This window comes from Notolepis coatsorum (genome assembly GCF_963971535.1).
Source record: "Notolepis coatsorum genome assembly, chromosome: 1".
NCBI classification, from domain to species: Eukaryota; Metazoa; Chordata; class Actinopteri; order Aulopiformes; family Paralepididae; genus Notolepis; species Notolepis coatsorum.
In genome coordinates this window covers 117050559-117078399 of record NC_140165.1, presented here as the reverse complement: position 1 = coordinate 117078399, position 27841 = coordinate 117050559, and the positions used below count along the sequence as shown (strand labels likewise).

At 41.5% G+C, this 27841-nt stretch overlaps 2 protein-coding genes across 3 annotated transcripts in view; both read right to left on the bottom strand.

The window, feature by feature from the left end:
* Nucleotides 1–4201, bottom strand: part of brms1 (BRMS1 transcriptional repressor and anoikis regulator) — a 43142-nt gene extending 38941 nt beyond the window's left edge. For both annotated transcript variants that reach the window (XM_084318558.1, XM_084318557.1), the window contains exon 1: nt 4092–4201. The gene's annotated coding sequence lies outside the window, so the exon portion shown is untranslated. The remainder of the gene's footprint in view (nt 1–4091) is intronic.
* Nucleotides 4202–20978: 16777 nt separating this feature from the next.
* ppp1r14bb (protein phosphatase 1, regulatory (inhibitor) subunit 14Bb) overlaps nt 20979–27841 on the bottom strand; it is a 159137-nt gene continuing 152274 nt past the window's right edge. The window contains exons 3-4 of the mRNA XM_084327785.1: nt 25377–25409; nt 20979–25168 (exon numbers count right to left, since the gene is read on the bottom strand). Coding sequence (XP_084183911.1) covers nt 25100–25168; nt 25377–25409 — 102 coding nt within the window. The 3' untranslated portion in view covers nt 20979–25099. The remainder of the gene's footprint in view (nt 25169–25376; nt 25410–27841) is intronic.

Sequence of the window (27841 nt, the reverse complement as noted above, 5' to 3'; positions counted from 1 at the left end):
ACCACAGGACCTAGCATGTCCTACCATGCTCTATAAATAACTCATGTACATATACCGATATGCCCTACTCTGTTTACTTGTTTATTGCACAATGTCGTTCTATTGGATTCTATTATATATTATTACCATTGTATTTGCACATCGTTGCGGGCAAGACCACCCGCATTTCATTGTATACTCGTATGCCGTGACAAATAAAACTCTTGACTTGACTTGACTTGAATAGGGCTTGAAATTAATTAAGACTTCAAACCCTGGCTAAACTGCAAGGAGTGTCTGTCAGTTCCCCTCCAGCGCCTAAGTAATATTTCAGAAGACTATAGCCAAACTAATTTCCCATGATGTCCCCTTTAATGATAAGAATAGACTAGAATAAGCATGTGAGCGGTGAACCTAGGTGTTGTTACCAAGCCTCGGTCCCCCAGCCCCAGACAGACAAGAGCCCTAGTGGCCAGGCGCGGTACTGCAACGCAGGCGACACGCGGGACGCGTGAAGACATAAGGTAACGCACCTGTGCTTCCGCATTGCTCTGATTGGCCAGCGCTCTCCCTTCGTGAATCACAGCAGCTCTACGCGTAGACGCGTCACTCGTTGCAGGCTCTCAAGAAAAACACAAAGCCGCCATCTTTAATATGTCGCATAGGTAATATTAATAGGTTGCCGCGGCATTATGCATTCGTAATCCCCCCTACATAATAACCATGCAGGTTAATCAGCAGGTTAATCAGCAAAGGTTAATAATAATAACCATGCAGGTTAATTAGCAACGCTCGCACAATACCTAGCTTAATAATAAGTAGGCAATTGGCACAAGTGTAAATTATACATTCGTCACTCAGTTTTAACATCGACGGTTAGCTCAACTCGTTCATCAGCTTGCTGTGGAGCCTATGGTCAGTTGGTGACAAGTTCGAATCACTTCAATTTTTTTTTTTTTTTACGTTTAATTAATTTATCATCTCTCTATATAAACGTAACTAGCTATTCATATCAATCGAAATAACGTTCATCTCCACGAGCCTTCAGAGCTGCTCTTATTGTAAATAGAAGAAAAGGGAGTTTTTCATTGTTCAAGAGTGGATATGTTGCAGAAAAAGAATTGAAGTGATTCGAACTTGTCACCAACTGACCATAGATAGGCTCCACAGCAAGCTGACGAACGAGTTGAGCTAACTGTCGATGTTAAAACTGAGTGACGAATATAGTGGGGAGTGTAAACAGTGATTCAACCCCCCTCAATGTACAGTGATTCAAACCCATAACGTTATGAATAAAACGCGAAATAACAGCATATAACGTTATGCCACAACAATGTGGAACGCCCTACCCAAAGCTGTAAAGGAATGTGAATCCCTACCCACATTCAAAACCGCTCTTAAAGAGCACCTACGGGAGGCTGCAATTCTAAACTGGCCACCGTAAATGCCCAAAACCCCCACCACCTCCTAATAGACAGTCTCCTCCCCACCGCATGTATATATTCCCTCCCCGCCGTATGTATATTTCCCTCCCACCCACCCACCCCCTCCTAATGTACAGTCCCCTCCCCATCATATGTATATACTCTGTCAGGATCTAGGGGTAACAGTACTGTATATTTGAATACCGTTTATGTCACAAATGTATCAGTACTAAATACCTATATGTCCCTATGCCATAAATGTCATGTATGTTGTGTATGTCATAAATGTCTATATGAATTGAAAATGGGGGACCCTGATGGAAACAAGACAAACGTCTTTCTCAGGTCGGCATCCCCTTCTTAACAATTGTATGTATTGAGCCGTACTGTATTGTACCCATTCTGCAATCTGTTAAATAAAGTTTTCATTCATTCATTCATTCATGAATAAAACGCGAAATAACAGCATATAACGTTATGTTATGTAACGTTTATGAGTGAATCTGGTAGAGTGAATCTGGCATAGCTGTCAACACGCACGGTTTTACCGGGATTCTCCTGTTTTTCGACCCTCTGCACGGCCTCTTTACGGCGCACGGATTGGTACGTATTTTGTACTAATTATTATTATAATTTTTTTTACAAAATGGGTGCAATTCTCCTCCGTGACGACAGGTGGCAGCAGTGTAGATTAGACCGTTATCACAGGAAGTCAGACCGGGAGACGGTTGCGAGCCGAAGAAGAATAAGAACAGAACAGCGAGCGGATTTGCTCAGAGCTCAGGGGAGAGACTGATGCGGCACCGAGGGGGTCAAATCAACTTAGCCAGTGTCTCTTGATTGCCCACTCTGTGGCTTTTGTCTCTGGAACAAAGGGTTTGCAAATCTTCTGTGGATAAAACAATACAAAGTTACTGTGTATGTGATGCAGGAATGTGTAAATGTCTTGGTGAACAGCCGTTTGCTCTGCGCCTCGGTGTCCCCCTCCTTCACTCTGACGCCCAATTTCCTGAATGCGATTTATAAATAATAATTGATCCGTTTTAAAAGTTGTCGTGAATTGTCATGGTATGACAAATACAGTTACTGGTAACTCGCAGGCATTGCAGAGATATTGAGGAAAAACACAAAATCGCATTGGCTTTTTTTCTATCTCACATTTCTCTGTAGACACACACTGTTCCAAAATGATATTCCCACTGCTAAATTAATGACCATAGGTATTTTTTTATAGCTTTAACGAGTTGTAGTATTAATATGTAGCCTACAGTGATGAAGGTATAAAGACACTATGGTAATACATTGATTGATTGCTTTTATAGTTTCACAAACACATCAAGACAAATCACAAACACAAAGAAATAAAAAGAACAATAGTATGTTGCCAGACACTGTCACATCAATGAACAAACATACACCATGGCATGTCATATGCTTTACACTAAGGACGCAAGGGGCTGATTCTCTGACATATATACACACATTACATATATACACATACACATATATATATATATAATATATACACCAGCGCCGCCAATAGTTAAAAAAAAATTAACTAATCAATCTCACAATTTTCTGTAATCAATCTAGATTAATCTAGATTAAAAACAGCATTTTTCTACATAAAACCGAAGCTTGTAACAGATATTTACTTGAGTAAAATCATGGAATTAATGTAAAATCAACACAAAGAAAGTATATTTAGATTCAAAGACTATTTTAATAGCTTTCTTTGAATACAGTTTCTCTCCTGTGAAATACAAATGTTCAACAAAACCATAATTTACATAGCATTTACACTCTAAGTAGGAAAAGTTTACCCTACAACGAATGGCTGGGTACATACAGGTTTTGACCAGCAGATGGCAGCGACGAGGCAGCTCCATTGGGAGGGGGCGGGGCCGGGTGGGAGGGGGCGGGCTGAGGGGGCGGGGCCAGGAGAAGGGGCGGGGCTAAAACGTGCACGTTTTCTCAAATCGAAATGTTGACAGCTATGGAATCTGGTAGTTGTTTTGATAAATATGTACATTCCGCCGATTAACATTACATTTCCGCGAGTAGGTCGCTTAGATTACAAGGCTCGCTTGCGTTACAGGTGTGCGGGCGAAAACGAGCGTAGCGTCACGTGGGGTCAGTGGGCCAATCAGAGCAATGCGGAAGCACAAGTGCGTTACCTTAAGTGTTCACGCAGGCGGCGTCACCTCCACGCAGCTCTCTGACCACGGGAGTCGTACAGCTCGCAGACACAGAGCTACCGTGTGGCGTCAGTGATGACATGTCACCAAGGAAAACGGTACCGATACGTAACGTAAGATACAAGGGGGGCATCTAGACAAATACTAATTCAAAACTGATTCAAAACGTTGGTGTTATGTCGCCTGTGGCTGTTGATAACTGTTGATAACTGCCGGAATAATAAAGACTCGATGATGTCGCGTTCAGATGTCCAGTCACGTGCGACAACAACGTCCGTTGTTATTGTATTTCAAGTTATGCTCACAAACATAATAATACGCACTCATTGCAAACAGCGCTACAGTTGCATTAGCAGCGTTTCCTGTGTTGATAGTATCTGTCTTGTTGTCCTACTACGGGACGGATTAACAACAGGCGCTATAATACCGGCTGCCCATCAACAATAATAAAATGATACAACCTTGATCATCACTTGAATAGCCTACTCACCACCAGACAAATCGTCTCCGCCTTCACTGTGTGTACAGTAAAAAGAAAGTACAGTTAGCTATATCTCTCCATTTTAAGAAAGTACCCCCCTCCTTCCTCTTCTTCACTTCGATGTACAGTCGGACACTTCGCCGGACTCCACGGTCCTCCTGCCGGAGTGGCGGCTTCGGGAGCCAATCACAGTCATTGTTGTTTCAGGAAGTGGTCGGAATGTGACCTATTACCGGTGGAGACCAAAATACATCCCGCCTCTAATGTTTTTGATTGATTGATTGATTGAAAAGTTTATTAACAGATTGCAGAATGGGTACAGTACAGTACAGCTCAATACATACAATTGTTAAGGGGATGCAGACCAGAGAAAGACTTTCGTCTTGTTTACATCAGGGTCCCCCATTTTCAATTCATCATAACATATATGACATACATGACATACAGATTGATTGATTGATTGATTGATTGAAACGTTTATTAACAGATTGCAGAATGGGTACAGTACAGTACAGCTCAATACATACAATTGTTAAGGGGATGCAGACCAGAGAAAGACTTTCGTCTTGTTTACATCAGGGTCCCCCATTTTCAATTCATCATAACATATATGACATACATGACATACAGATAGACAGTACTGCTACATCTATACATTTATGACATATCAGATTTGCAAATACAGTACTGTTTGTGATACAAAAGTGTCCAGAAAAGGAGTGTATATACATTTGGCATAGAAACTGTACATTGGAGGAGGTTGGTTGGGTGGGGTGGGGTTGGGTGGGTTGGGTGAGGGCTGTACATTGGAGGTGGGGGGGGGGGGGGGGGGGGGTTGGGAAGGGGACACACACACATTTTACACTGTACATTGGAATATTGACAAAGCCTTACTTGGTCATTTACTGTACAACTAGGTTAGGACATTTGTAGGGGCCAGTTTCGAATTGCAGTCTCACGTAGGTGTTTTTTGAGAGTGTTTTTGAAGGTGGGTAGTGATTCACATTCCTTTACAGCTTTAGGCAGGGCGTTCCACATTGATGTGGCATAATTGCGAAACGTGTTTAGTCCCTTGTTTGATCCGAATCTGGGTTTTACATGATTTGTGGAGCTCCCTCTGGTGTTGTGATCGTGGTATTCACTGACCTTTGGGAAGTATTTTGACATGTACATGTGTACCTTGGTCGCGTAGTGTATCTTGTAGACCAGGCCCATTGCAAGTTGCTGTACTCTGTCGTCTACTCTAAGCCATCCTAGGTTGTCAAAGTGGGCAGGGGTGAGGTGGGTTCTAGGAGTCAGGTCAAGTAGTAGTCTGACTAGCTTGTTTTGAGATGTTTGTAATTTGTTTTTTAGTGCCTTTGAGGTGCTTTGGTACCATGAGGTGCAAGCATAGTCGTAGTACCCTTGAATGAGTGCTCCTGCTAGAGTCTTCAGGGTATTCTTGTTTACCAGAGAGGAGATCCGGTACAAGAATCGCGTTCGTTGGTTGACTTTTTTTATTACATTGGATGCCATTTTGTCACAGGAAAGATTAGCCTCTAGGATGGAACCCAGGTAGGTAATTTCATCTTTCCTTGTGATAATATTGTCACCCACTGTAACCGAGAAGCCGTCGGTCTTGCTGAGTTTGTTATTTGAACCGAAGAGAATGGACTCTGTTTTGCCCATGTGTAATGATAGTTTGTTGTCGGCGAGCCATATGCAGATTTTGCCTAGTTCCGAGCTGAGGGCTTTTTCAACCTGTAACTTGTTCTTGTCAGAGACCAGCAGGGCTGAGTCGTCCGCAAACAGGAACAAGTTGCAGTCACAAGCTGACGACATGTCATTTGCATAAATTACTGCATTGATTGATTGATTGATTGAAAACTTTATTAACAGATTGCAGAATGGGTACAGTACAGTACAGCTCAATTAAGGGGATGCAGACCAGAGAAAGACTTTCGTCTTGTTTACATCAGGGTCCCCCATTTTCAATTCATCGCAATTGATGTCTTCCTAATGTGACGTCATCCGTGGAAAACGTTCAAATGCATTGGATTAAGTAAAGAAAATGCATGGACGTCAAACGGAAAATCCAATTTCCCTTTTCACTCTGCTTTATGGAAAGTTGATTCGTGGAGATATGAGCTTTCTTCAGGATGCTGACGTTTGATTGATTGATTGATTGATTGAAACGTTTATTAACAGATTGCAGAATGGGTACAATACAGTACAGCTCAATACACACAATTGTTAAGGGGATGCAGACCTGAGAAAGACTTTCGTCTTGTTTACATCAGGGTCCCCCATTTTCAATTCACGTCGACACTGATGTAGGCATGATTCTCCACTGACAGCTCTTTACACTGCTCTGGTTTCTCTGCGAATATATATAATACATTAGAATATGAATAGAATAACAGCCGAATATAACTGAAACCCAGACCGTCTATCTAGATATCAACATTGGTCTCAGTATAATGCAAAGATGGCCTATACTATAGCATAGAATAACATTTTATTTGTTGTCGAGTAGAGTAGAATATAATTAGAATATAATCCAAGACATATCTATCAAAATTGGTCGTAATAGCCTATTTTATAGAATACATTTATATTTACATTTAGTCATTTAGCTGACGCTTTTATCCAAAGCGATTTACAAATTGTGTGCAGGAAGGGTACATCTCTGGCGGCTAAGGGTAAGCGATATTGTTAGTCTCGCAGGGTCGAATTTGAGTGCTGAGTGCATATAGTTATAGTAGTAGACATATTAGCATAGTAAGTAGTAGTATAGGCATAGTAGCATTAGCATAATAAATACATAGTAGATAGTAGTATAGACATAGTAGTAATTATTATGTTAGTAGTTTTTTTTTTTTGATCAAATTTTTTTATTATTAATTACATGAAACAGGACAACACAATAACCACAGTAACAAAAAACATAACTTTCACAGGAGAATAACAAACAATAATAATACAGAGTAATAAATTATAAAGACAAAAAGAAAAAGAAACAGCGTCCAACCTATCAAATATAGATGACTACTTCAATAACAAAAAGGGTCTTCAAAACATGGCAACCTTTCCCCACCTTTACAAAGTGGAGTGACTTAAAAGATTGTTTATGAGAGTGTTGCCGCAGATTTACTGTAGATAGCCTAGGTCCCTTACACATGTTCAAGACTGCCAAACTTGCAGAAGGTAAAGTGTAAGAAGAAAGAAATTCTTCCTCCAAGTTGGTTGACAGGTCAATCAGTCTGCCAATATTAGTCTCTTGGGGAGATGGCATGTGAATTGACATATAGCGCAGAATAGCTAAATACCAACCCCCCCTATAATCCCCCCAGTCAAAGTTAAGAAGGACAAGACAAAAACCAAGACAGACAAGACATTTCCTCCTCCCCCTCCCCAGAGACCGCCGGACCCCCCCGATCAAGCGCCCCAACCCCGCTCAGCCGCACACTGCAGTCTTTACCTTCTCAGCTGCTGCGAACCACAGGTCAATTCCAGCCTGCCCTACCCCGATCACCCGGGCCGTGGATATCTCAAGATAAATCACATCCAATAGAGTTAGGGACCAGTTAATCATTGTAAGCTTCTCAGGCTCCTTCCATCTCATTGCTATTAGCTTCTTCGCTGCTGTGACGCCCGCTAGGACAACCCTTTTCAGTTGTACGGACGCGGGTAGTGTCGTTATATCGTTCAGGAGTAGCGTAACAGCTGTGAATGGGATAGTTAAGCCACACAGATCTGAGAGTTTGTCCGTTATTGACCTCCAGAAGCGGGCCACTGGTGGGCAATCCCAATACATATGCATATAAGTGCCAGTGGCCTTTTGAGAGCACAAAGTGCACCGAGAGTCGGTTATCAGTCCCATAGCAAATAGCTTCCTAGGTGTAAGATAGGTCCTATGAATATAATTAAAATTAATTTGCTGGTGATTGGGGTTGCGGGAAGATAATGCCACATTTGCCCAAACATCATCCCAGTCAAACTCGGGGTCCAACTCCGGGATATCCACACGCCAGATTGTATCCAATGATAAATTTTTATACGTGGATTGAATTAAGAGCGTATAAAAGTCGGAGACAAACCCTCTGGATGTCGTCCTGTCCACTATGAGCCTGAGGAAGGGGTGTGGGTGCAAGGCTTGAGCCCACGGTACGCCATGCGCCCTCAGTGCTGACCTTAGTTGAAGGTAAAGAAAGAAGGACTCGCCGGGAAGATCATAAAATTCTCTTAAGTCCTGAAACGCACGGAGGCCGTTCTTATCATAAATATCCTCCAGAGTATGCACTCCCCTCCTTTGCCATTGAGGAATATTAACCGGCTTGTGTCCAACAAGTAATTGCTGGTTATTAAAAATTGGAGAGTCCAGGTGCCAAGGGCATTTAACCCCACACGACCTCTGTACATTACGCCACGTTTGGATCACGTGAGTTATGATCGGTCCATACCTCAGCCGGCATTTCGCAATAGAGACAGTGGAGTACACTACATCCTGCAATCTTAGCGGAGACACCGCCGCCGCTTCTAAGGAGCGCCACGATACAGCCTCTACAGGGTCTAGCCAGCACATCAAAGGTCTCAGTGAAAAGGACCAGAAATACAGTTTAAAATCAGGGATTGCGAGGCCCCCATCTTGTTTCCTACGTTGAGTAGTAGCCCTTTTGATTCTCGGGCGTTTGTTATTCCAGACAAACTTAGATACCATCGATTGTACCTTGCGCCAGTGGTCTATTGGAGGGGGCAGGGGGAGCATTGAGCTAATAAAATTTATCCTAGGCAGGATGTTCATTTTGATTATGGAAGCCCGGGCTTGTAAGGAGTTAGGAAGGGACGACCACCTGTCTAGATCCTGGCGTATTTTATCATAAGTACCCGTGAAGTTGTACTTAGTAGTTTGGTTCAGCGTGGGGAATATCTCTATGCCCAGGTATTTAAAATGTTCTACTATGGGGATATCAGCTGGTAGTCGTACCGCCTTGGCCAGTTCATTAAGAGGTAGGCAGGCTGATTTGTTCCAGTTAATCTTAAAACCTGACAATTTACCAAAGTCGTCGATTATCCTCAATAATTTTGTGGCCGACCGGGAGGGGTCGTCCATGAAAATCAGCAGGTCATCCGCATAGAGAGCAATTTTGTGTGGAGTATTGTTGACCATTATGGGGACGATGTCCTCCGATTGCCTAATAAATTGGGCCAAAGGTTCGAGGGAAAGCGCGAACAGTCCCGGGCTCAGAGGGCAACCCTGTCTAGAAGATCTGGAGACTGGAAAGAGTGTGGAACAGTTTTTGCCTGTCAGTATCATCGCAGACGGCGAGGCATACAGGACTTTAATCATATGAATAAAACTCTTTCCAAGACCCATGACCTCAAGTACCTTCCACAGATATGACCACTCAAGTCTGTCAAACGCCTTCATGGCATCCAAAGACAGAACTGTGGATGGAGTTGTATTGTCTTTACTGTTATCGATTACATGCAACAGCCTCCTAAGATTATCTGCAGCCAGACGCCCCGGGATAAAACCAGTTTGATCGCAGTGTACCAATACAGACATAAATCTCTGCAGGCGACGGGCCAGCACCTTGGCAAACACCTTTAAATCGGCCCCGAGAAGACTCAAGGGTCTATAGCTACCACAATCATTGGGATCTTTGTCCTTTTTGAGAAGTAAAGAAATCAACGCCATATTGACATCTCTTGAGAACTCCCCTTGTTCGATAGCGTAATTGATCATATCGAGCATCAATGGACCCAGTTGGTCCCAGAAAGCTAAATACACTTCGGGTGGAATACCATCCCAGCCTGGCGCCTTACCCCTCTGCATTTCAACAATAGTCTCCCTCAATTCTACGAGAGTAATCGGTCTCCCCAGTTCCTTGGCCTCTTCCTCAGAAATGTGGGGTATCTCAAGCCCGCCAATGAACGATTCAAATCTAGAGTCATCCAGATTACCCTCTGAGCTATATAACTGTGAGTAAAACTCTTTAAAAGTGTCATTGATCTTTTTCGAATCAGTAGTGACTGCACCCTGGCTCGTCCTAATCGAGGGGATATCTGAGAAATGATCATTTGATCGTATTTTCATTGCCAATAGATGGCTAGGTCTGGAGCCGTGAAAATAGTAATTTTGTCTTGTCCTATGTATCAAAAACTCAGACTGTTGTTTAAGTATGGAGTTTATTTCTTTTTTGACTATCTTACGTTGTGTGTTTAGTCGTTCATTATAGTCAGTTTGCAAGGATGCGTATAGGTCCGCATATAACGATTCCAGTCCTTCTAGCTTTTTTGACCGGGATTTTCGCAAATTGGAGGCAAATAGTGTGACATGACCCCTGATGAATCCTTTCAATGCGTTCCACAGGACCCTAGGGTCTTCTACTGTGCCAACGTTGATCTGCAAAAATTCAGCTAGTTTACTCCTGAACTCAGAACAGAAGTCATCGTTCTTTAGCAAGGTCGAATTAAAACGCCATCTGGGAGCTCTTGCGGAGAGCCTGCCAAAGGTTGCCGTAAGGAAAATCCCCTTGTGGTCTGAGAGAGCCAGGGGAACCAATGAGACATCGAAACTATCAAACATATTAGGGGACGCGAATGCATAGTCAATTCGAGAGAAGCTTTTGTGTCTGGCTGACAGGTGAGAGTAATCTCTGAGGGTGGGGTTGCATAAGCGCCAGAGGTCTGTGAGCCCTGTGTCTTTGGCCCACATCCTGAGGGCCTTAGAGGCCCGTTTCTGGTCGCTCGTTTCAGAGGGCCCGGACCTATCTATCTCCGCATCCCAGCACGCATTAAAATCGCCACCCACAATGAGAGCGTATCCATTAAGTTCCAACATATTCTTCGTGATTGTATTATAGAACGCTGAATCAAATGTGTTAGGAGCATACAATGCTATTATAGCCATCTTCCTATGCAAGAATTCAACTTTTGCTATAGTAATCCTTCCCTCCGTGTCCGACCATACATCCAAGATTTTGATATCAAGGTTACGTCTTGTAACTATGACTACTCCTTTCGTCTTATCATCGGCTGAGGATGAGGAGATAACGTGATATTGCCGATTTGCCAGTCTTGACACGTCACCTACCATTAAATGCGTCTCACTAAGGAGAGCAAGGTCAATATTTCTCCTCTTCAATAGCCAAAGGACACTGGCTCGCTTGTGTGGGGCGTTAAGCCCTCCTGCGTTCCAAATTAAAATATTCAATTTAGCCATGGTCGAGCTTGTATAAGTGCGTAGAGAACATACCCGTGCAGCCAGGCTGAGTACAGAGGTGCCGATCCCGGCGGGCCCGGACGGTCAATCCCAGGAGTTCAGAGGAGGAACACTTACACATATATAAGACAACAGTACATAGAACACATAAAAATACCACCCCAGCTACAGCCCCCCCTCCTTCTACTCTAAACCCTAACCCACCCGTCCTACTATAAGTTCCTCTATACCCACTCTCCAATCCCCACCCTATGCCCCATCCACTGAGGATGGTCATCTTCCTATCACTTCCCACTAGAGACATGGATCAATAAGACGCTTCCCACTCCCACCCCCCTCTAGATAAACCCCTGAGTAAACCCCCACTAGTCCAATAAACACACATAATAATAAAATAAAATTCAATAAAGATATCGGTCGAGACCCACCTGAGCCCTGGCCCCAACATGAGACAACCATAATGGTAAAAATAGCCATTATTAAATAATAACTCCGCATCAACCTGCAGCCCTCTATTTCCGAATCTGCGCTTCAACATCACATTGTTATAGCCCAAAAAGGTATAGGAAAATTCAAAACAAAATTAAATTAAAGTATCCCAGCCGATAGTCTAAGGCAGGTTCGGGTCACAGGTTAATTGTGCAAAATTGTGTGAACAGTGTCAATTAAACAATGACAAAAAAAAGGAGGAAGGGAAAAAAAAAAGGTTATGGTCAAAGTGCACCCCTTTAGCCGTCCCTCTGATCAGGCACAACGGCTGAAATGACCTAACCTATGTAAGAATAGAATTAAACACAATCATTCATTAATCAATCCGGGGATGGTAATAGGCAACACCTGACACCACCTGTCATCATACATTGTTTCAATAAAGATATCGGTCGGAGCAGTTAGTCCAAGGTAGGATCGAATCACAGTTAAATTGCTCATTCAAATGCCCTTAAAACAGCGACACTAATTATTATATAATTACTCAGCATCAACCTGTAACCATCTACCTTGGAGTCTGCATATTAATGTATCAACGTTATAGCATAAGTGCCTCACGGAAAATTCAAAACAAAATTAAGGCGAGTCAGCAGTTAGTCCAAGGTAGAACCGGATCACATTTAAATCGCGCATATAGATGACATAAAAACAGCGACAATAGGAAAGAGACAAGAAAGGAAAAGAGGGTAATGGCTAGAGTGCAAGCCATATAACCATATAGCCATGAAGTGCAAGCCATACCCGACCCAACCGTTTATCAAATATTGTATATGCATATTCAACCGACCTTGGCATCTACTTTGGATCACCAAAGCTCAAAACAACCTGGATATAAAAATAAAAAGCATACCAGAAGTTAGTTAGGGACTCGGTCACTCTTGAACTGTGCAAACCAATGTCCCTTTGAACAGCAACGTAACCATTAACGGGTCTCGAATGTCTCAGCGCAGACCATAGTCGAAGCCCGCTGGCTAGCCCGAGGCTAGTGCGTAAGCTAGTGACGAATCCGGATAGCACGTTAGCCTACTATGTACATTGTTCAGCTAGCTCGTTAGCTTCCAAAGAGGCGATACACAAGTACGACCATGAGGTCAGCTTTAGCAAGTAACAGAAGTCATTGGGAAGCCCCGCTAGTTGGATGGGCAGAGGACAGTTAGCATGTCTGGGCATGACAGCAAGTGTTTGTGAATAGTCGACCTAATCAATGTATATAGGCCCAAACCGCCAAGTCACTCACCCTCCATAGATATCAAGCAACAGACTCGGGTGTCTCCGCGAGATATTCCTTCGCTTTAGCCAACGACCAAAACAAACGCTGACCACCGACCTTCTCCAACACAGATAGTTTCGCGGGAGCGAATAACGTGGGCCTCAGGCCTAGTTTCCATAGCTTAGTCAGGACCACCTTGTACTCGGCTCTCTGAGCTTGAACCTCCGGTGTAAAGTCCTCGAAAATGGCCACTTTGTGATCGCCAAGCCTCAGAGTACCCCTTCTGGTACGAGCCGACCGCATGATGATTTCTCTCTGTTGGAGTCTGTTCAGCTTGACTATGATGGGCCTCGGTTCTTTGTTCACGCCGGGAGAAAACCTGCCCGCTCTGTAGGCCGACTCACAGATAGGAGGCGAGGGGAGGACGTCCGTCCCTAGTATCTTCTGCAGCAGTTCGGGCATGGTCTCAGAGAGACGGCCTTCACCGCTGGTCTCCGGTACTCCAACAATCCTGACGTTGTGGCGTCTATCCCGGGACTGCATCTCCTCCATCGCCGACTGTAGTTTGTTGACTTCAGCCTGCCTAGCCAGCAGGGCGGATTCAAGACCCGCCATCTTCTCACACTGTGATGATACCTCCGTCGTTAGCATGGCTAGTTCGTTAGCATTAGCCGATGAGGCAGCGTGAATCGTCTCCATCTTGTCTGTCAGCGGGACTACCGCCAGCCGTATTTCTTCTGATATCTCACGACGGAGGCTGATACAGATATCCGCCAACGCTTTCTTCTGTGCTTCAGCGATGCGTGCCTCAGAGTCTGCGTGTACTTTCTTCTGTGCTTCAGCGATGCGTGTCTCAGAGTCTGCGTGTAGCTTGGTCATGACCAAGAGCACAGCTTCGCTTAACTCCCGACAGCGGGAGACGGTGCGGCCATGCTCGGCGGTGCCGGTGTCGTGCCTAATTCTTTCATGGCTCTGGTTTCCACCCCCGCCATCGTAGAAAGTCGAAAAAAGTTGATGAATGTATACTAAACACGACGACCTAGCAAACAGATAAAAAACAAATAAAAATAAAATAAAGACTAATGGGGAGAAACGTATAATCAGCACGGTAGAAGGGAGCTCATGTGAAACACGTCTACTCCATGATCGCTCAGCTCCGCCCCCACCCATTATTATGTTAGTAGTATAGACATAGTATAGACATAGTATATAATAGTAAGACAGTAACAAAGTAATACATTTTTTATTCAGATATTGATTGAAGTGTGTTTTTAGTCGACACACACACACGATACATTACATGTAAGTATCCTCATGTGATATAACAATGTCGCAAATTGTGTGCATGTGCCAGGTCTCCCAAGAAGCTATTTAAAGATTTTGGAGGAGGAGCCTGAACACATACAAACAGAATATAAACAACAAAACAATAAACAAAAAAAACAAAACAAAACATACAACGTGGGTAGGTTTACACACCTACTTACTAACTGACATATAACAGAGATACATAATACAGACAATTGTATTCATAAGTTATAATTTTAATTAGAGATATGATTTAAGCAGTTCCTCTTTCAGTGATTTTTTTAATGTTTTAAAGGTTTTAGTCATTTTCAGATTTTCGTCAAGCTTGTTCCAGATCTGTGGACCCCTGCATGCTATGCTTAGGCTAGTACAATTGAGCCTTCTCCTCTTGCCAAATATAAGATGCTTATTTCTTGTGTTGTGGATGTGCAGTGGTTGGCAGACTGGGACAAGCTCAGACAGTCTGTGATTCATGTTGTTGACAACTTGATACATAATTGAGGCGTTTTGATGAATGTTAAATTCAGCGAGCCTCAGGAGACCAAAGCGATGGAACAGAGGCTTTGAGGGCGCTCTATACCCGGACCATGACAGCACTCGTAGTACCCTCTTTTGTAAGCTTTCTAGTTTCTTGAGATGGCTGGGGTATGTGTTGCACCATATGACATTACAGTAATTAATGAGGGGTTCATACAAGGTTTTGTATAAAGTGAGAAGAGCAGGCAAGGGAAGAAAATGACGTATTTTGCAGAATAAGCCAACATATTTGGACAGTTTTGTTTGTAGATATTTTATGTGGCATTTGAAGTTGAGTGACTCATCGATGACGACCCCCAGGAATTTTGTGGACACCACTCTTGACAGCTCCTTTCCATTTATTTTTATGCACATGTGATGTGTGCGCATCCAATTTGAGTGGAATACAATAAAGTTTGTTTTGCTGAGATTAAGTGATAATTTGTTGCATTTAAACCAGGTGTCCACTTTTTGTAGTTCTGTGTTGAGTAGATCTTGTAGCTCGAGTGGATTTTTATGTGACAGAAACAAATTAGTGTCATCAGCGAATATTACTTTGTGCAGAAGTTCAGATGAGTTGACAAAGTCATTTATATAGAGAATAAATAGTAAAGGCCCTAGAATTGACCCCTGGGGGACCCCATATTTGATGTCCATTTTTATTGATTTGTGATTGTTTATATCGACGTACTGTTGCCTACCATGTAAATAGCTACTGAACCAGTTGAGAGCCAGACCCCTTATGCCATAATGGTGTAGTTTCCCAAGTAGAATAGTGAAGTCAATGGTGTCAAAGGCCTTTGATAAATCCAAGAAAACGCCCACCCCACAATCACCCTGATCAATGGCATCATGTATTTTTTCAATGAGGTCTAATATTGCCATGTTTGTTGTTCTCTTTTTCCTGAAGCCGTATTGTGAATTGGTGAGTATATTTAGCTTGGTGGTGTATTTGCTTAATCTATTGTACACAACTCTCTCATAAACTTTGGATAGAGCTGGTAACACGGATATTGGACGTAATTATTACTATTTTTGTCACCTGATTTATATATGGGTATTATTCTCCCAATTTTGATGTTTTTTGGCACCACACCATGTAGTAAGGACAAATTAATACAGTGAGCGAGTGGTCTGACTATAATATTGGCTATGGCTATTAGGATTTTGCTGCATATTCCATCAGCACCGGCTGTGCGAGTGTCCTTCATCTTCATGATCATGTTGAATAGTTCATCATGGTCATCAGTTGGTTTCATGAAAAAATAGTTAATATAGTTACCTGATAAATACTGTTTAAAAGACACACCCCCGGGATGGCTAATTTTATTCGCCAGGTCTTCACCAATGGATGCAAAGTAGGTATTGAATTTATCAGAGAGATCCTGCTGAGACATGTTTACAGGGTCAGGGAGCACTGATGGTGTTTTGTCCCTGTTTAGTACTTTATTTAGAACTGACCATGTCCTTTTTTAATCACCCTGAGATGCTATTACCTGATCAGTATAATGATCACATTTGCTTTTCCTTATTAGATGAGTGAGTTTATTTCTATATAGATTGTATTTGTTTCTATTATTTATACTAGGCTTCTTAAGATAATGTTTGTAGAGTTTATTTTTGTGTTTAATGGATGTTAAGATGCCCTTTGTAAGCCAGGGGTTCTGGTCATTTTTACTGCTCATGACAGTCTTCTCAGGAATGGTGTTATGGATGGAGTCTGTTATTTCCAATATGCATATCATATGCAGTATCAGGATCACAGGCATCATATAAATGTTTCCACCCTTTGGTCTCCAGGCTTCCATATAGTTGCTGCAGGGTTCTGTCATTTATTACTTTAATTGTTGTCTTACAAGGAGGGGGTGCAAGTTCACTGGCAAGATTTAGAGACAACATGACAGGGAAGTGATCAGTTATGTCAGTTAGGATCACTCCCGACTCCAGCTTGGTGTTTTGGATGTTGGTGATGATGTTGTCAATGGTAGACTTGGATGAGTGTGTTATTCTAGTGAAGATGTTTATAGTTGTGAAGAAGGAGGAAGAGTGCAGTGTATTAATGAAATCATTTTTTATAGAATCATTTATGAATTAAGGGTTTCCTCTAACTTGTTCCTAAAGACATCCAAGTTTGTGTCTGGGGGGCGATATATTACTCCGACTGAAGTTTTTTCCATTGTTTCCATTTATATCAATGAAGAGAGAATCAGCCGTCATCAAAGTCAACCATGTCACAAACATTTGCTTGTAGACTGGTATTCACGTAAAGACACACTCCTCCACCTATTTTCCCAATTCTGTTTTTATGGAAGAAATGATAGCCATCAAGATTGAGAATATCGGTGAACGAAATGTGAACTACATGTCCGTGGTGACGGTAGTGAGGACAAATTAATAGGCGCGTTTCAATCTCCTGGCTGAGGAGGACCATACATCAGACCAGCAATATGTCATTTTGATCGCCACGCCCCGTTTGGGGGGAAACAACTTGGGTAGTTGGGGAACAAACAGGGATTAGATGGCATTTGTTCATAAACTACAATTTCAGGACAAACACACTGATATTTAGTTCATTATGAATTGAAAATGGGGGACCCTGACGTAAACAAGACGAAAGTCTTTCTCTGGTCTGCATCCCCTATTGAGTTGTACTGTACTGTACCCATTCTGCAATCTGTTAAAGTTTTCAATCAATCAATCATATAAATCACACTGAAGACCATCGTTCCCCAGAAAAAGTAATTACCTCTTAGATTTATTTAGGTAATTTGGAGATCCATAAGCATCATACACATGTTGCGATGAACAGGGGCGTTGTACCTTTTACTGGCCTCAAGTGTAATGGTCAACGTGCATGCTGGGGCCTGGGGGACAACTGATTACTACTGGACATCCATAGATTGATGTTCCCTTTTGAAGCACATTTTGTATTAACTACAGTGCCCCAATTTTCACGAGAATACATTATATTTAAAAATAGAAATATGTGTTTACAAGCTGTATTTTATGATTTTAGCATACGATGGGAATGTATGGCTTCTTGGTTGAGAACTCTTACATTAAGCGTAGGAGCGAGTAGAAAGAGTATTGAGAGTGGAAGAAATCCATTGCAGGCTTTGGTCTTCTTGTAGGCTATGTTGACAATACAAATATTAATAAAATATTAATATAATAAAATGTATGCTTGCCTGATGCATTTCAGCGAATTTAGCGAAGTTTTCTGTTCGGGACATAATTAATAGTTAATAATAATCAAGTTGTGGTCAGTGTATGTTAAATAGGCACTATTTGTTCTACATTGTTTCATGTACAATTGGCCAGTTTGTGATGCAGACTAAATAATCTGATAAGCTTTCATATCAATTCTGTGAATAAATACATTTACAATACAATTCCTGCTTTTTCTTATTTTTTCTTCTTCAGTAACACAGCTATTGTGATGTATCGTAGACTAGATTCAATTTTGATTATCGCAGATATCGTGTATCATGATATTATCGTTATCGGGGGCCAAATATCGCCACAGTATCATTGTGAGTTACTCGTATTGTCCCACCCCTACTATTTTGCAAGGTCACTGCCGCTGCATCCTGGGCTTAGCTCCGCCCAGGAAGATTATGATTGGTTTAAAGAAATACAAACAAGTCAGAGCGTTTTTTCCCCCTATAGCAGAATCATAACAGGTTCAGCCAGAGTAGCACTCTCAGGGGCTCAGTAGCACACTCTCAGGGGCTCAGTAGCACACTCTCAGGGGCTCAGCAGCACACTCTCAGGGGCTCAGCAGCACACTCTCAGGGGCTCAGTAGCACACTCTCAGGGGCTCAGTAGCACACTCTCAGGGGCTCAGTAGCACACTCTCAGGGGCTCAGCAGCACACTCTCAGGGGCTCAGTAGCACACTCTCAGGGGCTCAGCAGCACACTCTCAGGGGCTCAGTAGCACACTCTCAGGGGCTCAGCAGCACACTCTCAGGGGCTCATACAGAAACAAGCATTTCATCATAAAGTATTCTGTATTTTGTAGTGACAAATAATAAACAAACTTGAAACTTCTCTCCGGTGCTGACACAGCACTGTGTGGAGAGAAATATGGCTATGCAAGACTAAGCTGATAGAAACCTTCATAATCTGAAATTCATATTACAGATTATGATTGGTTTATTATAAAACTATGCAAATAATGTACAGAGCTAAAGCAAAGTTACTCCCAGACGGGGTACAAAGGTTTTTTTCAATACATGAAAGAAAATATGATTTGAGAGATATTTGTAAATGTACTGTTCAAAAAGCTAAGAAAGGGATTAAAAGGAGGTGTATTTCTATTATTGGGGTTAACTACAATGCTGATATACAGTTAAGAATAAGTAATTCGCTTTTGGTTTTTAAGAAAATGGTTTGTAAAGCTATTTTTGAAAACTACAAGGGCGAATAATACTGTTTTTTTTTGCACAAAAAAATTAGAACACTGTTTTGGAGTCTTCATTTTTGTCATTTTTGTTAAGAATATAGGACAGGCATATATAAGCATTATGCTTCAGTCTGTACCTTTTCAGTCACTGTAAAATTAAATATTGTTAAATGATGGTGTAGTATATTGTATTGTGTGAGATGATCACTGAATAAACTACTACTACTATATTACAGATTATAGTATATTGACACAAATGACGCAAATAAAACAAAATACTACTAATCTGGAAATGAAATTCCTTACCAAAGAACAACATTATCCTTACCAGTTTTACCACAGATTTAGTCGAGTCACTAAATCTCGAGTTGAGTCTTGAGTCCCCAGTGTTCGAGTCCAAGTCCGAGTCACCAAAGAAGAGCCAGAGTCGAGTCCCCATTACCCTAGTCCTAGTCCGAGTCCAAGTCATCAAGGTTGAGTCCACTCTACTCTGGCGGTCAAAGAACTGACGTTCAAATACAAAAAGGTCGACATTAAACATAAATGACACAGCGGTCACCATTTCAATGGGAGTTTATATACTTTGTGACACTATAGCCAAACAAATGCAATAGCCATCAATATCGTATGCCAAATGATTAGGACCTATTACAAAAAAAAAGTCAGAGTCCTTGTCTGCACCTTCCGAGTCCGAATGCAGTCAATGCTCGAGTCCAAGTCCGAGTCATCAGTGCTCAAGTCCAAGTCGAGTCACAAGTCCTGAAAATCAGTCCAGGACTCAGACTCGAGTCCAAGTCCTAGACCCAAGTACTACAACACAGCCACAGTACTAGCCATTGTATGAATAACTTACCATGGTACCACTTTTGTACTTAAATAATACCATGGTATAATTCAATATAAATCATGATATCGATGGTAATATCATGGCATTTCCATCTCTTTTTTTGCCACCGCCATCATTCGTAGTGAGCACAAAATTATGGAAATCTCATGATACCTTTTTGGAAATGCCATATTATTTTTGTAAGGGATATATTTAGGTTATTATTGGCGTTATATATGATCTACTGGAATTCATAGTTATTTAACCACCTTAATGGGGCACTTCGCTGAAAAACAACACCAATGTATTTTGTCCAATCACACATACAGTATCCCAAAGCTCTAAAATGTTTTGCACACATTAATTTAGTTTGACAGTTGAGTTAATGAGTTTGAATATTGCCTCCTGTGATGTCATCAGAAGACACTGAATCCTTGTGTTGTGTTAATTATGGCTCAATGAAATTATATAGATGAAAAATAGCAATCCCTATTGTAAACCTTATCACAATTATTTCTTCTACATAATTTAATTGAGCTGCAATTAACACAAGACAAGGATACAGCATCCTCTGATGACATCACAGGAGGAGATATTCAAACTGTAAAACTAAATGAATGTTTGCAAATCAGTTTAGAGTCTCGGGATGTATGTGAGATTATGTGCAAATTAAAGTAGTTTTGTGCCCCTTTAAATTAGGCTTTCATTTGACCACAGATTCAAACCTGGAAGCATTACTCCATTGACCTATCTCAAACCCCACCCTCTTTTCTTGCTCCTCCAATCACTAGGGAAGCAACACTTGTGATTGGATGATCAAGAAATGAGGGCATGGTTCGAGATTTACAATGATTGACAAGGTCAATTACAATGTCAGTAATTAAAAACCTTAATATTTGTCTCATGTTGTCTGAGAATAGAGTAGAACAGAATAGAAGATAAATTATATTGTTTTATTGTAATATAAAATAACAAACATCATTATCACCATTTGTTCATTTTACATATTTTTATTAAAGTTGCATAAAAGTGTAACAAAATTGGGCAAAAACAAGACTTGTTGTTGATATTGCTACATTTGTTGGTTGGTTTTAATACTTGTTCCAAAAACACCACTCTCCTAATCAGCATGGTTTTAGCTCTTGTATTTAGCCGCAGGATAATCTTCTTCTTTTTTTGCAATTTTCCCCAACAGTAAAAAACAGACTTCTCAATAACAGTCTAAGAAGATATAATCCAAACCTGGATTTAAAAACAAAAACCCATTCAAATTCAGCTATTCGATTGATGCTTGCCTGGTGCATTTCAGCCAAATCAAAAATGTCCCCCGATATGTAAATCCCACCCATTTGGAACCCCAGGCAGGCTAAAGCAATCACCACCCCACCCCTAAAAAACAAGAATATAGCATTTGAATGGATTTTTTTCAACTACGTGTTATAATCCAAGGCCGAGTGTCATTAAGCATCATGAACACACAATAAAAACGGACAGAGTATCCAAATGGTCAAATGTAAATAATGTCGCTTATCTAAACAAAGCCACTGTATCAAGGCCTACATAGTAAACACTCACTTCTAGAAAAAGAAAGCAACGATAACAGAAGATAAGGGAGCGACGGAAGGTTCTAGGTTTTCTTTTTCCTCCGACCGCTGCTCTGTTCCGTTCCCTAATGTTGTTTTCTGGGGTTTATAGCACACCGCTTTCAGTTAACTGTTGTTTTTTTGTCTTTTCTTTTTTTCAACAAAAAAAATGAATGTCTCCCGTTTATTTGGTTTGTGTAACATAAATAATACCTAAGGCAACATCTGTTTCTTTTTTCAAAGAAAGAGAAAGGGAACAAAAGGAGTGGTAGAAGAATGAATAGATGGATGGAGGGATCTGTGGATGAAAAGAAAGAGGGGTAATGACAGTAGCAAGAAAAGAAAGGGCCAATTTGGTGCATGTGTGTGTTGGCGCTGAGACAGCGAGGGAGCATGCGTTCGAGAGAGAAAGACTGTCATCGAGGGCTGTCGCCACAGGTGGTCCCGATTGGCCACAGGGCACACTGCAAAATCCTCACAATGCTCTCTCATTGGCCAAGGGGCCCCCATTCTCCAATATGATTGGCTTACAATCAGGAACAGATGGCTCATTCTTAAAGAGATGATTGGCAGCTGCGGGGGAAACACTGAGACCTTGTGTGACAGCCAAGGATCTCTCCCTCTCTCGAATGTGTGAGTGAGTGAGTGAGAGTGAGTGAGAGTGAGTGTGAGTGTGTGAGAGTGAGAGTGTGAGAGTGAGTGTGAGAGAGAGAGAGTGAGAGTGTGAGTGTGAGAGTGAGTGTGAGAGAGAGAGTGAGAGAGAGAGAGAGAACGAGAGGGAGGAGGGCTGAAACCATTTAGATACTTTACATTTTCCACAGTGGCCCGCCTTCAGTCTTTCTTTCCTCCCTTGCTCGCTCACTATCTTTCTCCATCCCTCCCTCCCGTCCCGCCTCAATCATTGGTGTGGCCACTAACATGACAAAACTACAAAAGCCCTTAAGGGACATCTCAGAGTCTCAGCCCCCCACCCCCCTTGATGTAGCGCAGTTACTACTCACGTTCAAAAAGTCGGTTACGCACTGCATCTCTAAGATGGCCCTTCAGCTTATAACACTAAAGAGAGGGAAGATGAACTAAATAATCAAAAGAGAGAGAGAGAGAAATGGAAGAGTGCTGGGACGATGAAAACAAGGCAGCTTTGTCCCAGGTCCGCTTATCGGTCAGTGTGTGTGTGTGTGTGTGTGTGTGTGTGTGAGTGAGTGAGTGAGTGAGGGAGAGAGAGCGAGTGTGTGCTGTGTGTGTGTGTGTGTGTGTGTGTGAGTGAGTGAGGGAGAGAGAGCGAGTGTGTGCTGTGTGTGTGTGTGTGTGACAATGCATCTACAACAAAGGAACCAGTCCTATTACTAAAAACAAGCTTTTGTTGTATAGAACATCAGATTATACTGGGTAGAATACATAGGCCATAAACATTAACAACACACACACATACACACAATGTCAACATATGTAGTAGCATACACACAAAACAGTATACGTAGTATGTAACTTGCATTCACACACTATGTACTATGCGTGTACTGTAGCAACATATACACACACCTCACTATCTGTAACAAGAGATGCAGGTATGTAGGAACGCACACACACACACGTCGTCAATTCGTTTTAGTATTGGGACAGTGAGCTGAAGTTGGTCTCTCCCCCCCCAACATTTTTATAAAAGCCAAATTATTATGCCCATAATAAGGCCATGATATAGTATATATATATTTTTTTCCATAATTTCACAAAGCTGTGATTCATAACTTCCTGGAAAATGTGACATCATAATTATTACCTTTCATGTTTTTGTGAGATTTGGGGGGGGGGGGGGGGGTATAATAAATCATCTTTATAAATTTTTTGGACGGAGCACTCCGTACACACAGAGGTCATTACAAGACCCCCCAAGAAAAATGTTTAAAGAAAAGAGACCGACTTAAGCTCAGTGTGTCAGTACCTTTACTTCAGACTGTATGCACCCTTGTACCGCAGTGGCCTCTAAAAGAAACTTCACGTTTTAAGATTCGAACAGTTCATTGTGACACATGGTCTTGCTCACTGCGGGACTCGGAACGACACCGCTGCGGCAAGCGCCTCAGAATAACAGAAGAAGAAAAACAGTGTGACCTCATCATAATGACCAAACTACCCTCGGACTTACCCACAAACCCCCTCGTGACGGAGACAATGAAGACGAGACATAAAATAAACAGTACATACAGTACTCATACTCGGACACGATCCATAGCTGGATCATTTAATTATTAAACCCCCTTACCAACAGAATAAAATTAAACAATCTCATTGGTTGAGAAATAAAAAAATCAAACAAATCTCATAGGTTGAGGAATCAAACAAAACAATCTCATTGGTTGAGACATAAGCCCTGCTTAGATCTGATTGGCTGCTTCGGGTATATGTCCCTCCTCCTTTCAACCCCCGCTCTTCCTCCTTCAACTCTTCTTCCTCTCCAACACTCCATCATCTCCTCTTCCCCTCCAACACTCCTTCATCTCCTCTTCCCCTCCAACACTCCTTCATCTCCTCTTCCTCTCCAACACTCCTTTATCTCCTCTTCCTCTCCAACACTCTTCTTCTTTCCTCTGTTGAAATTGGACCTCCCTTTCTTCTTCTCCTCCGCATCTCGGGAAGGGGGGCGAGTGAGGGAATGTCAGAGTGAGAGAGAGAAAGAGAGATATAGAGGAGTGAAATCAAAGAGATGGTATGTGTTGGGTTTAGAAACTTTAGAGGAAGGTTCCATTTTGTCTGGAGAGATGCCAGGAAGGAAGTAAGGAAGGTCAGGAAAGGAACACAGAGGAATGAAGCAGCAGGTATAGGGATAGGGGTAAAGAGGACTTCTGTATCTCTATAGATAGATAGATCAATCCCTCCAGAGTTTTTCTCTGTGATTGGTCTGATAAAAAATGCTTGATTTCACAGTGGCTTTTCTCAAAAAGCGTGATGCAATTTGTAGCATTTTATGTAATTATTTTGTGGTAAAATTGCAGGAATCGGCAGAAATAGCAAAAATGGCAGGAATTGGCAAAGATGAGAACAAATTTGAAGGGTCAGTCAGGTTGAGCTTTTTCATAATTGATTATGCTTCAACGTGAATATTGGAAGAATCCTGTGACCGGTAAGTACTTGTGATTACTTTCCCTAACCATTTTGTAACCGCAGCCTTACAGACGCATTTGCTATGTTATGTGTATACATTATGCATTGTACACATATATACAACTCTATTTTATACGGCTCGGATTTGGACATTAAATGCAAAATTGCAAGCCCCCGCAAATATCACAGAGTTTGGTTCATTCTTGTGATCGCAATATTGTGTTTTCCTAGAGGGACTGAGTAAAAAAAATATACAAATGGAGAACTGGAGGGATTTAAAGGGATGAGGAGAAGTAGGAAGATGAGGTTAGGGATGAAGATGAGGAGGAGGATGGGAGGGAGGAAGGCAGGGATAGAGAGATAGAGACTATCATTTCTTCTGAGGCGTGGAAAGCTTCTGCATCCCTCTGATCTTGTCCAGCAGCTCAGAGACAAAGTCCTACGGGAAGTCGGAAGGGACAAGAGGCACATGGGTTAAAAAAAATTCTAAAACTCACAATATTAAACTGTCTAAGGAGTTGATCAAAATGATTATAAGTCAGAGAAGATATGAGAGAAAGAATGAAATAAAGAAAGAAAAAAAACACACAAAAGGATTAAAAAGTCACAAGATAAAAACATAAGAATAAGATACAAAAAATTCTCACCTCAGTGGGTTTAAAACACTCGACCAGTAGGTCCTGCAGGTCAAAAACAACACACGATTAAATTACAATGTGTGTGTGTGTGTGTGTGTGTGTGTGTGTGTGTGTGTGTGTGTGTGTGTGTGTGTGTGAGTGTATGTCTGAGTGTGTGAGTATGTGCCCATGTGTGTACCAGACAGTATTATGCACCTGCCTGCATGTGTCTGTAATATGTATGTGTACATACCTGCATGTGTGTGTGTGTGTGTGTTTGTTTGTGTGCGATTGTACATACCTGCATTTGTGTGTATTTATGAATGTTTGCGTATTCATGCAGTGGTTGTCAACCTCTTTGGTTCACAACCCCTAAAAACAGAGGGATGCCTGTTCGTGACCCCCCATATGCAGTCAAGCATATAGACACAGTGGTGAACTCTGACGCAAAATAATTTTTATTTCACCCTTTCAGGCCATTTCCCTTGAGTAATAATTGGAGGAGCAGGTTGACTTGCTTTGGGGGCTACTTTAATTAAATAAATAATAGACGTAATGGATATAAAGTGCTCCATTGCAAATACGTCAATAGAGGCCTTGTTTGTGTAATTCTCCTTCTTCCAGTATGGCTGTCTGTAACCACAGTGGTAACCACTTTCAAAGGAAAATGCTTAATTTCTGTGCAGTGGTAGAGTAGGTAAAACACTGGAAAAGCACAATATTACTGTTCCATTGTGACATGTTTACAGGATCCAGTAATAAGACAACAAATGTTTGTTATATCAACACATACACAGCAATTTTTTGCACATACTGTAGCAACCATTGTCTCTTCCATTGCCATGTACAAAACAATGGTTGCTATGTTACAGCCAACGAAATGGTAGGGGTGACACTGGCGTTCATTACATGATGAGAAAAAGCGCATCTATACCAATACCCTGGCGAGGCACGGCACCCATGTAGAGCGAGGGCATGACACAGGAAGCCTCGGTTCCTGTTTGTACATTTCCAAATGATGGCAACAACATGTCGCCCACTTTGCGTAGCGTTCAAAGACCATTGATACAGACGTGCCCTTCCATGAGCGGAGAGACCTGCTGCAGACAGTGGAGGTTACAAGGTAACTGACGATACGCATTAAGCATCGGGTACAGTATATTGCTGTGCATTGTTATTGCTGCTGCCAGGGTTAGAAAAAAAAATCCAGGGCTTTTTTTGCCCCCCTTAATTGATTTTTCGGGGGCTTTTTTTGTATTTCGGGGGCACCGAATTTTTCTGATAAAAGATTATAAAACATTGTCGACACTTTTTTTTACAGTCTTCGTCCCTATGTTTGATAACGTAATGTTAATGTCTCCATATATAGGGATCTACGCTAACCTTTTTCCCAAGGAGCACATGTGCTCCTAAATAAAATTTAAATAAATAAAATCTAAATACAAATTTAGGAGCACACAAAGAAATTTAGGAGCACAGTGAAAATTGTTCAAGTAACAGAGTTTATCAACAAACTATTTATTACATGCATATTATACTGTGCGTGTGCATACTAGGGATGGGCGTGAGTTTTTCCGATGAGAAAAAGCGAAGAAAACAAATTGAAATTATTAATAATTTTTATTATTTTTTTTACACATGTATGTGTAAGATTATAACTGTTTGTTGGTTTCCTTAAACATGTATACGTGAATGAACAAAAATAAGTTACATTTTTTTAAATTAAAAAATATTAAATCGAAATTTTATATTAAAAAAAAAATCCCCTTTTCGAGTAATACACGATCACTCGAGTATTATAGCATGCGATCAATCGATCTGGATTTTTCTTTAAAATGCCCATCCCTAGTGCATACTAAGTGTAAACATCTGTGCAAAGTGTTGGGGGCTTTTCTTGCCCCCCTTAACTGATTTTCAAGGGCATTTGGTCAATTTTCGAGGGCATTTTGCCCCAAGCCCCCCTTCATTTCGCACCCTGGCTGCTGCCCTGCTCATTAAGATGCATTCTAAAAATGTATTTCCCAAAACAAGTACTCAGGTACTATGAGTAATTCATGCAAGTACTCGATCTGGAAAAACATTACTCGTGCCCATCTCTAGTCCTGACCCCCAGGTTGAGAACCACTGTATTAGTGTGTGTATAATAGTAGTGTGTATGTTTGTATGGATGTATGTAGGGCTGGCCCAAAATATATCACTGTATTTTTCTTAGTTTTGATGGTATAACGGTATTAAATATAGTTTTCCAGTACAAATTCCTTTTTTTGTTGTAATACAATCGTCACTATAATATTTCATTCAAAACGTAAGGTTATGTATATAACCAAGTTCTGTGAGTTATGGTGCGCTCAGCTGTACTTCACTTCGTGCACGAGCACTGAATAAAAATTCCACCATGTACCTTTACATCCCAACATTCGTCTGGCCACACCCCCATCCTCTTACCTTCATAAGCAGGAGTGTGGTCACCTACTCGCCTCCTTCCCAAACTTTCA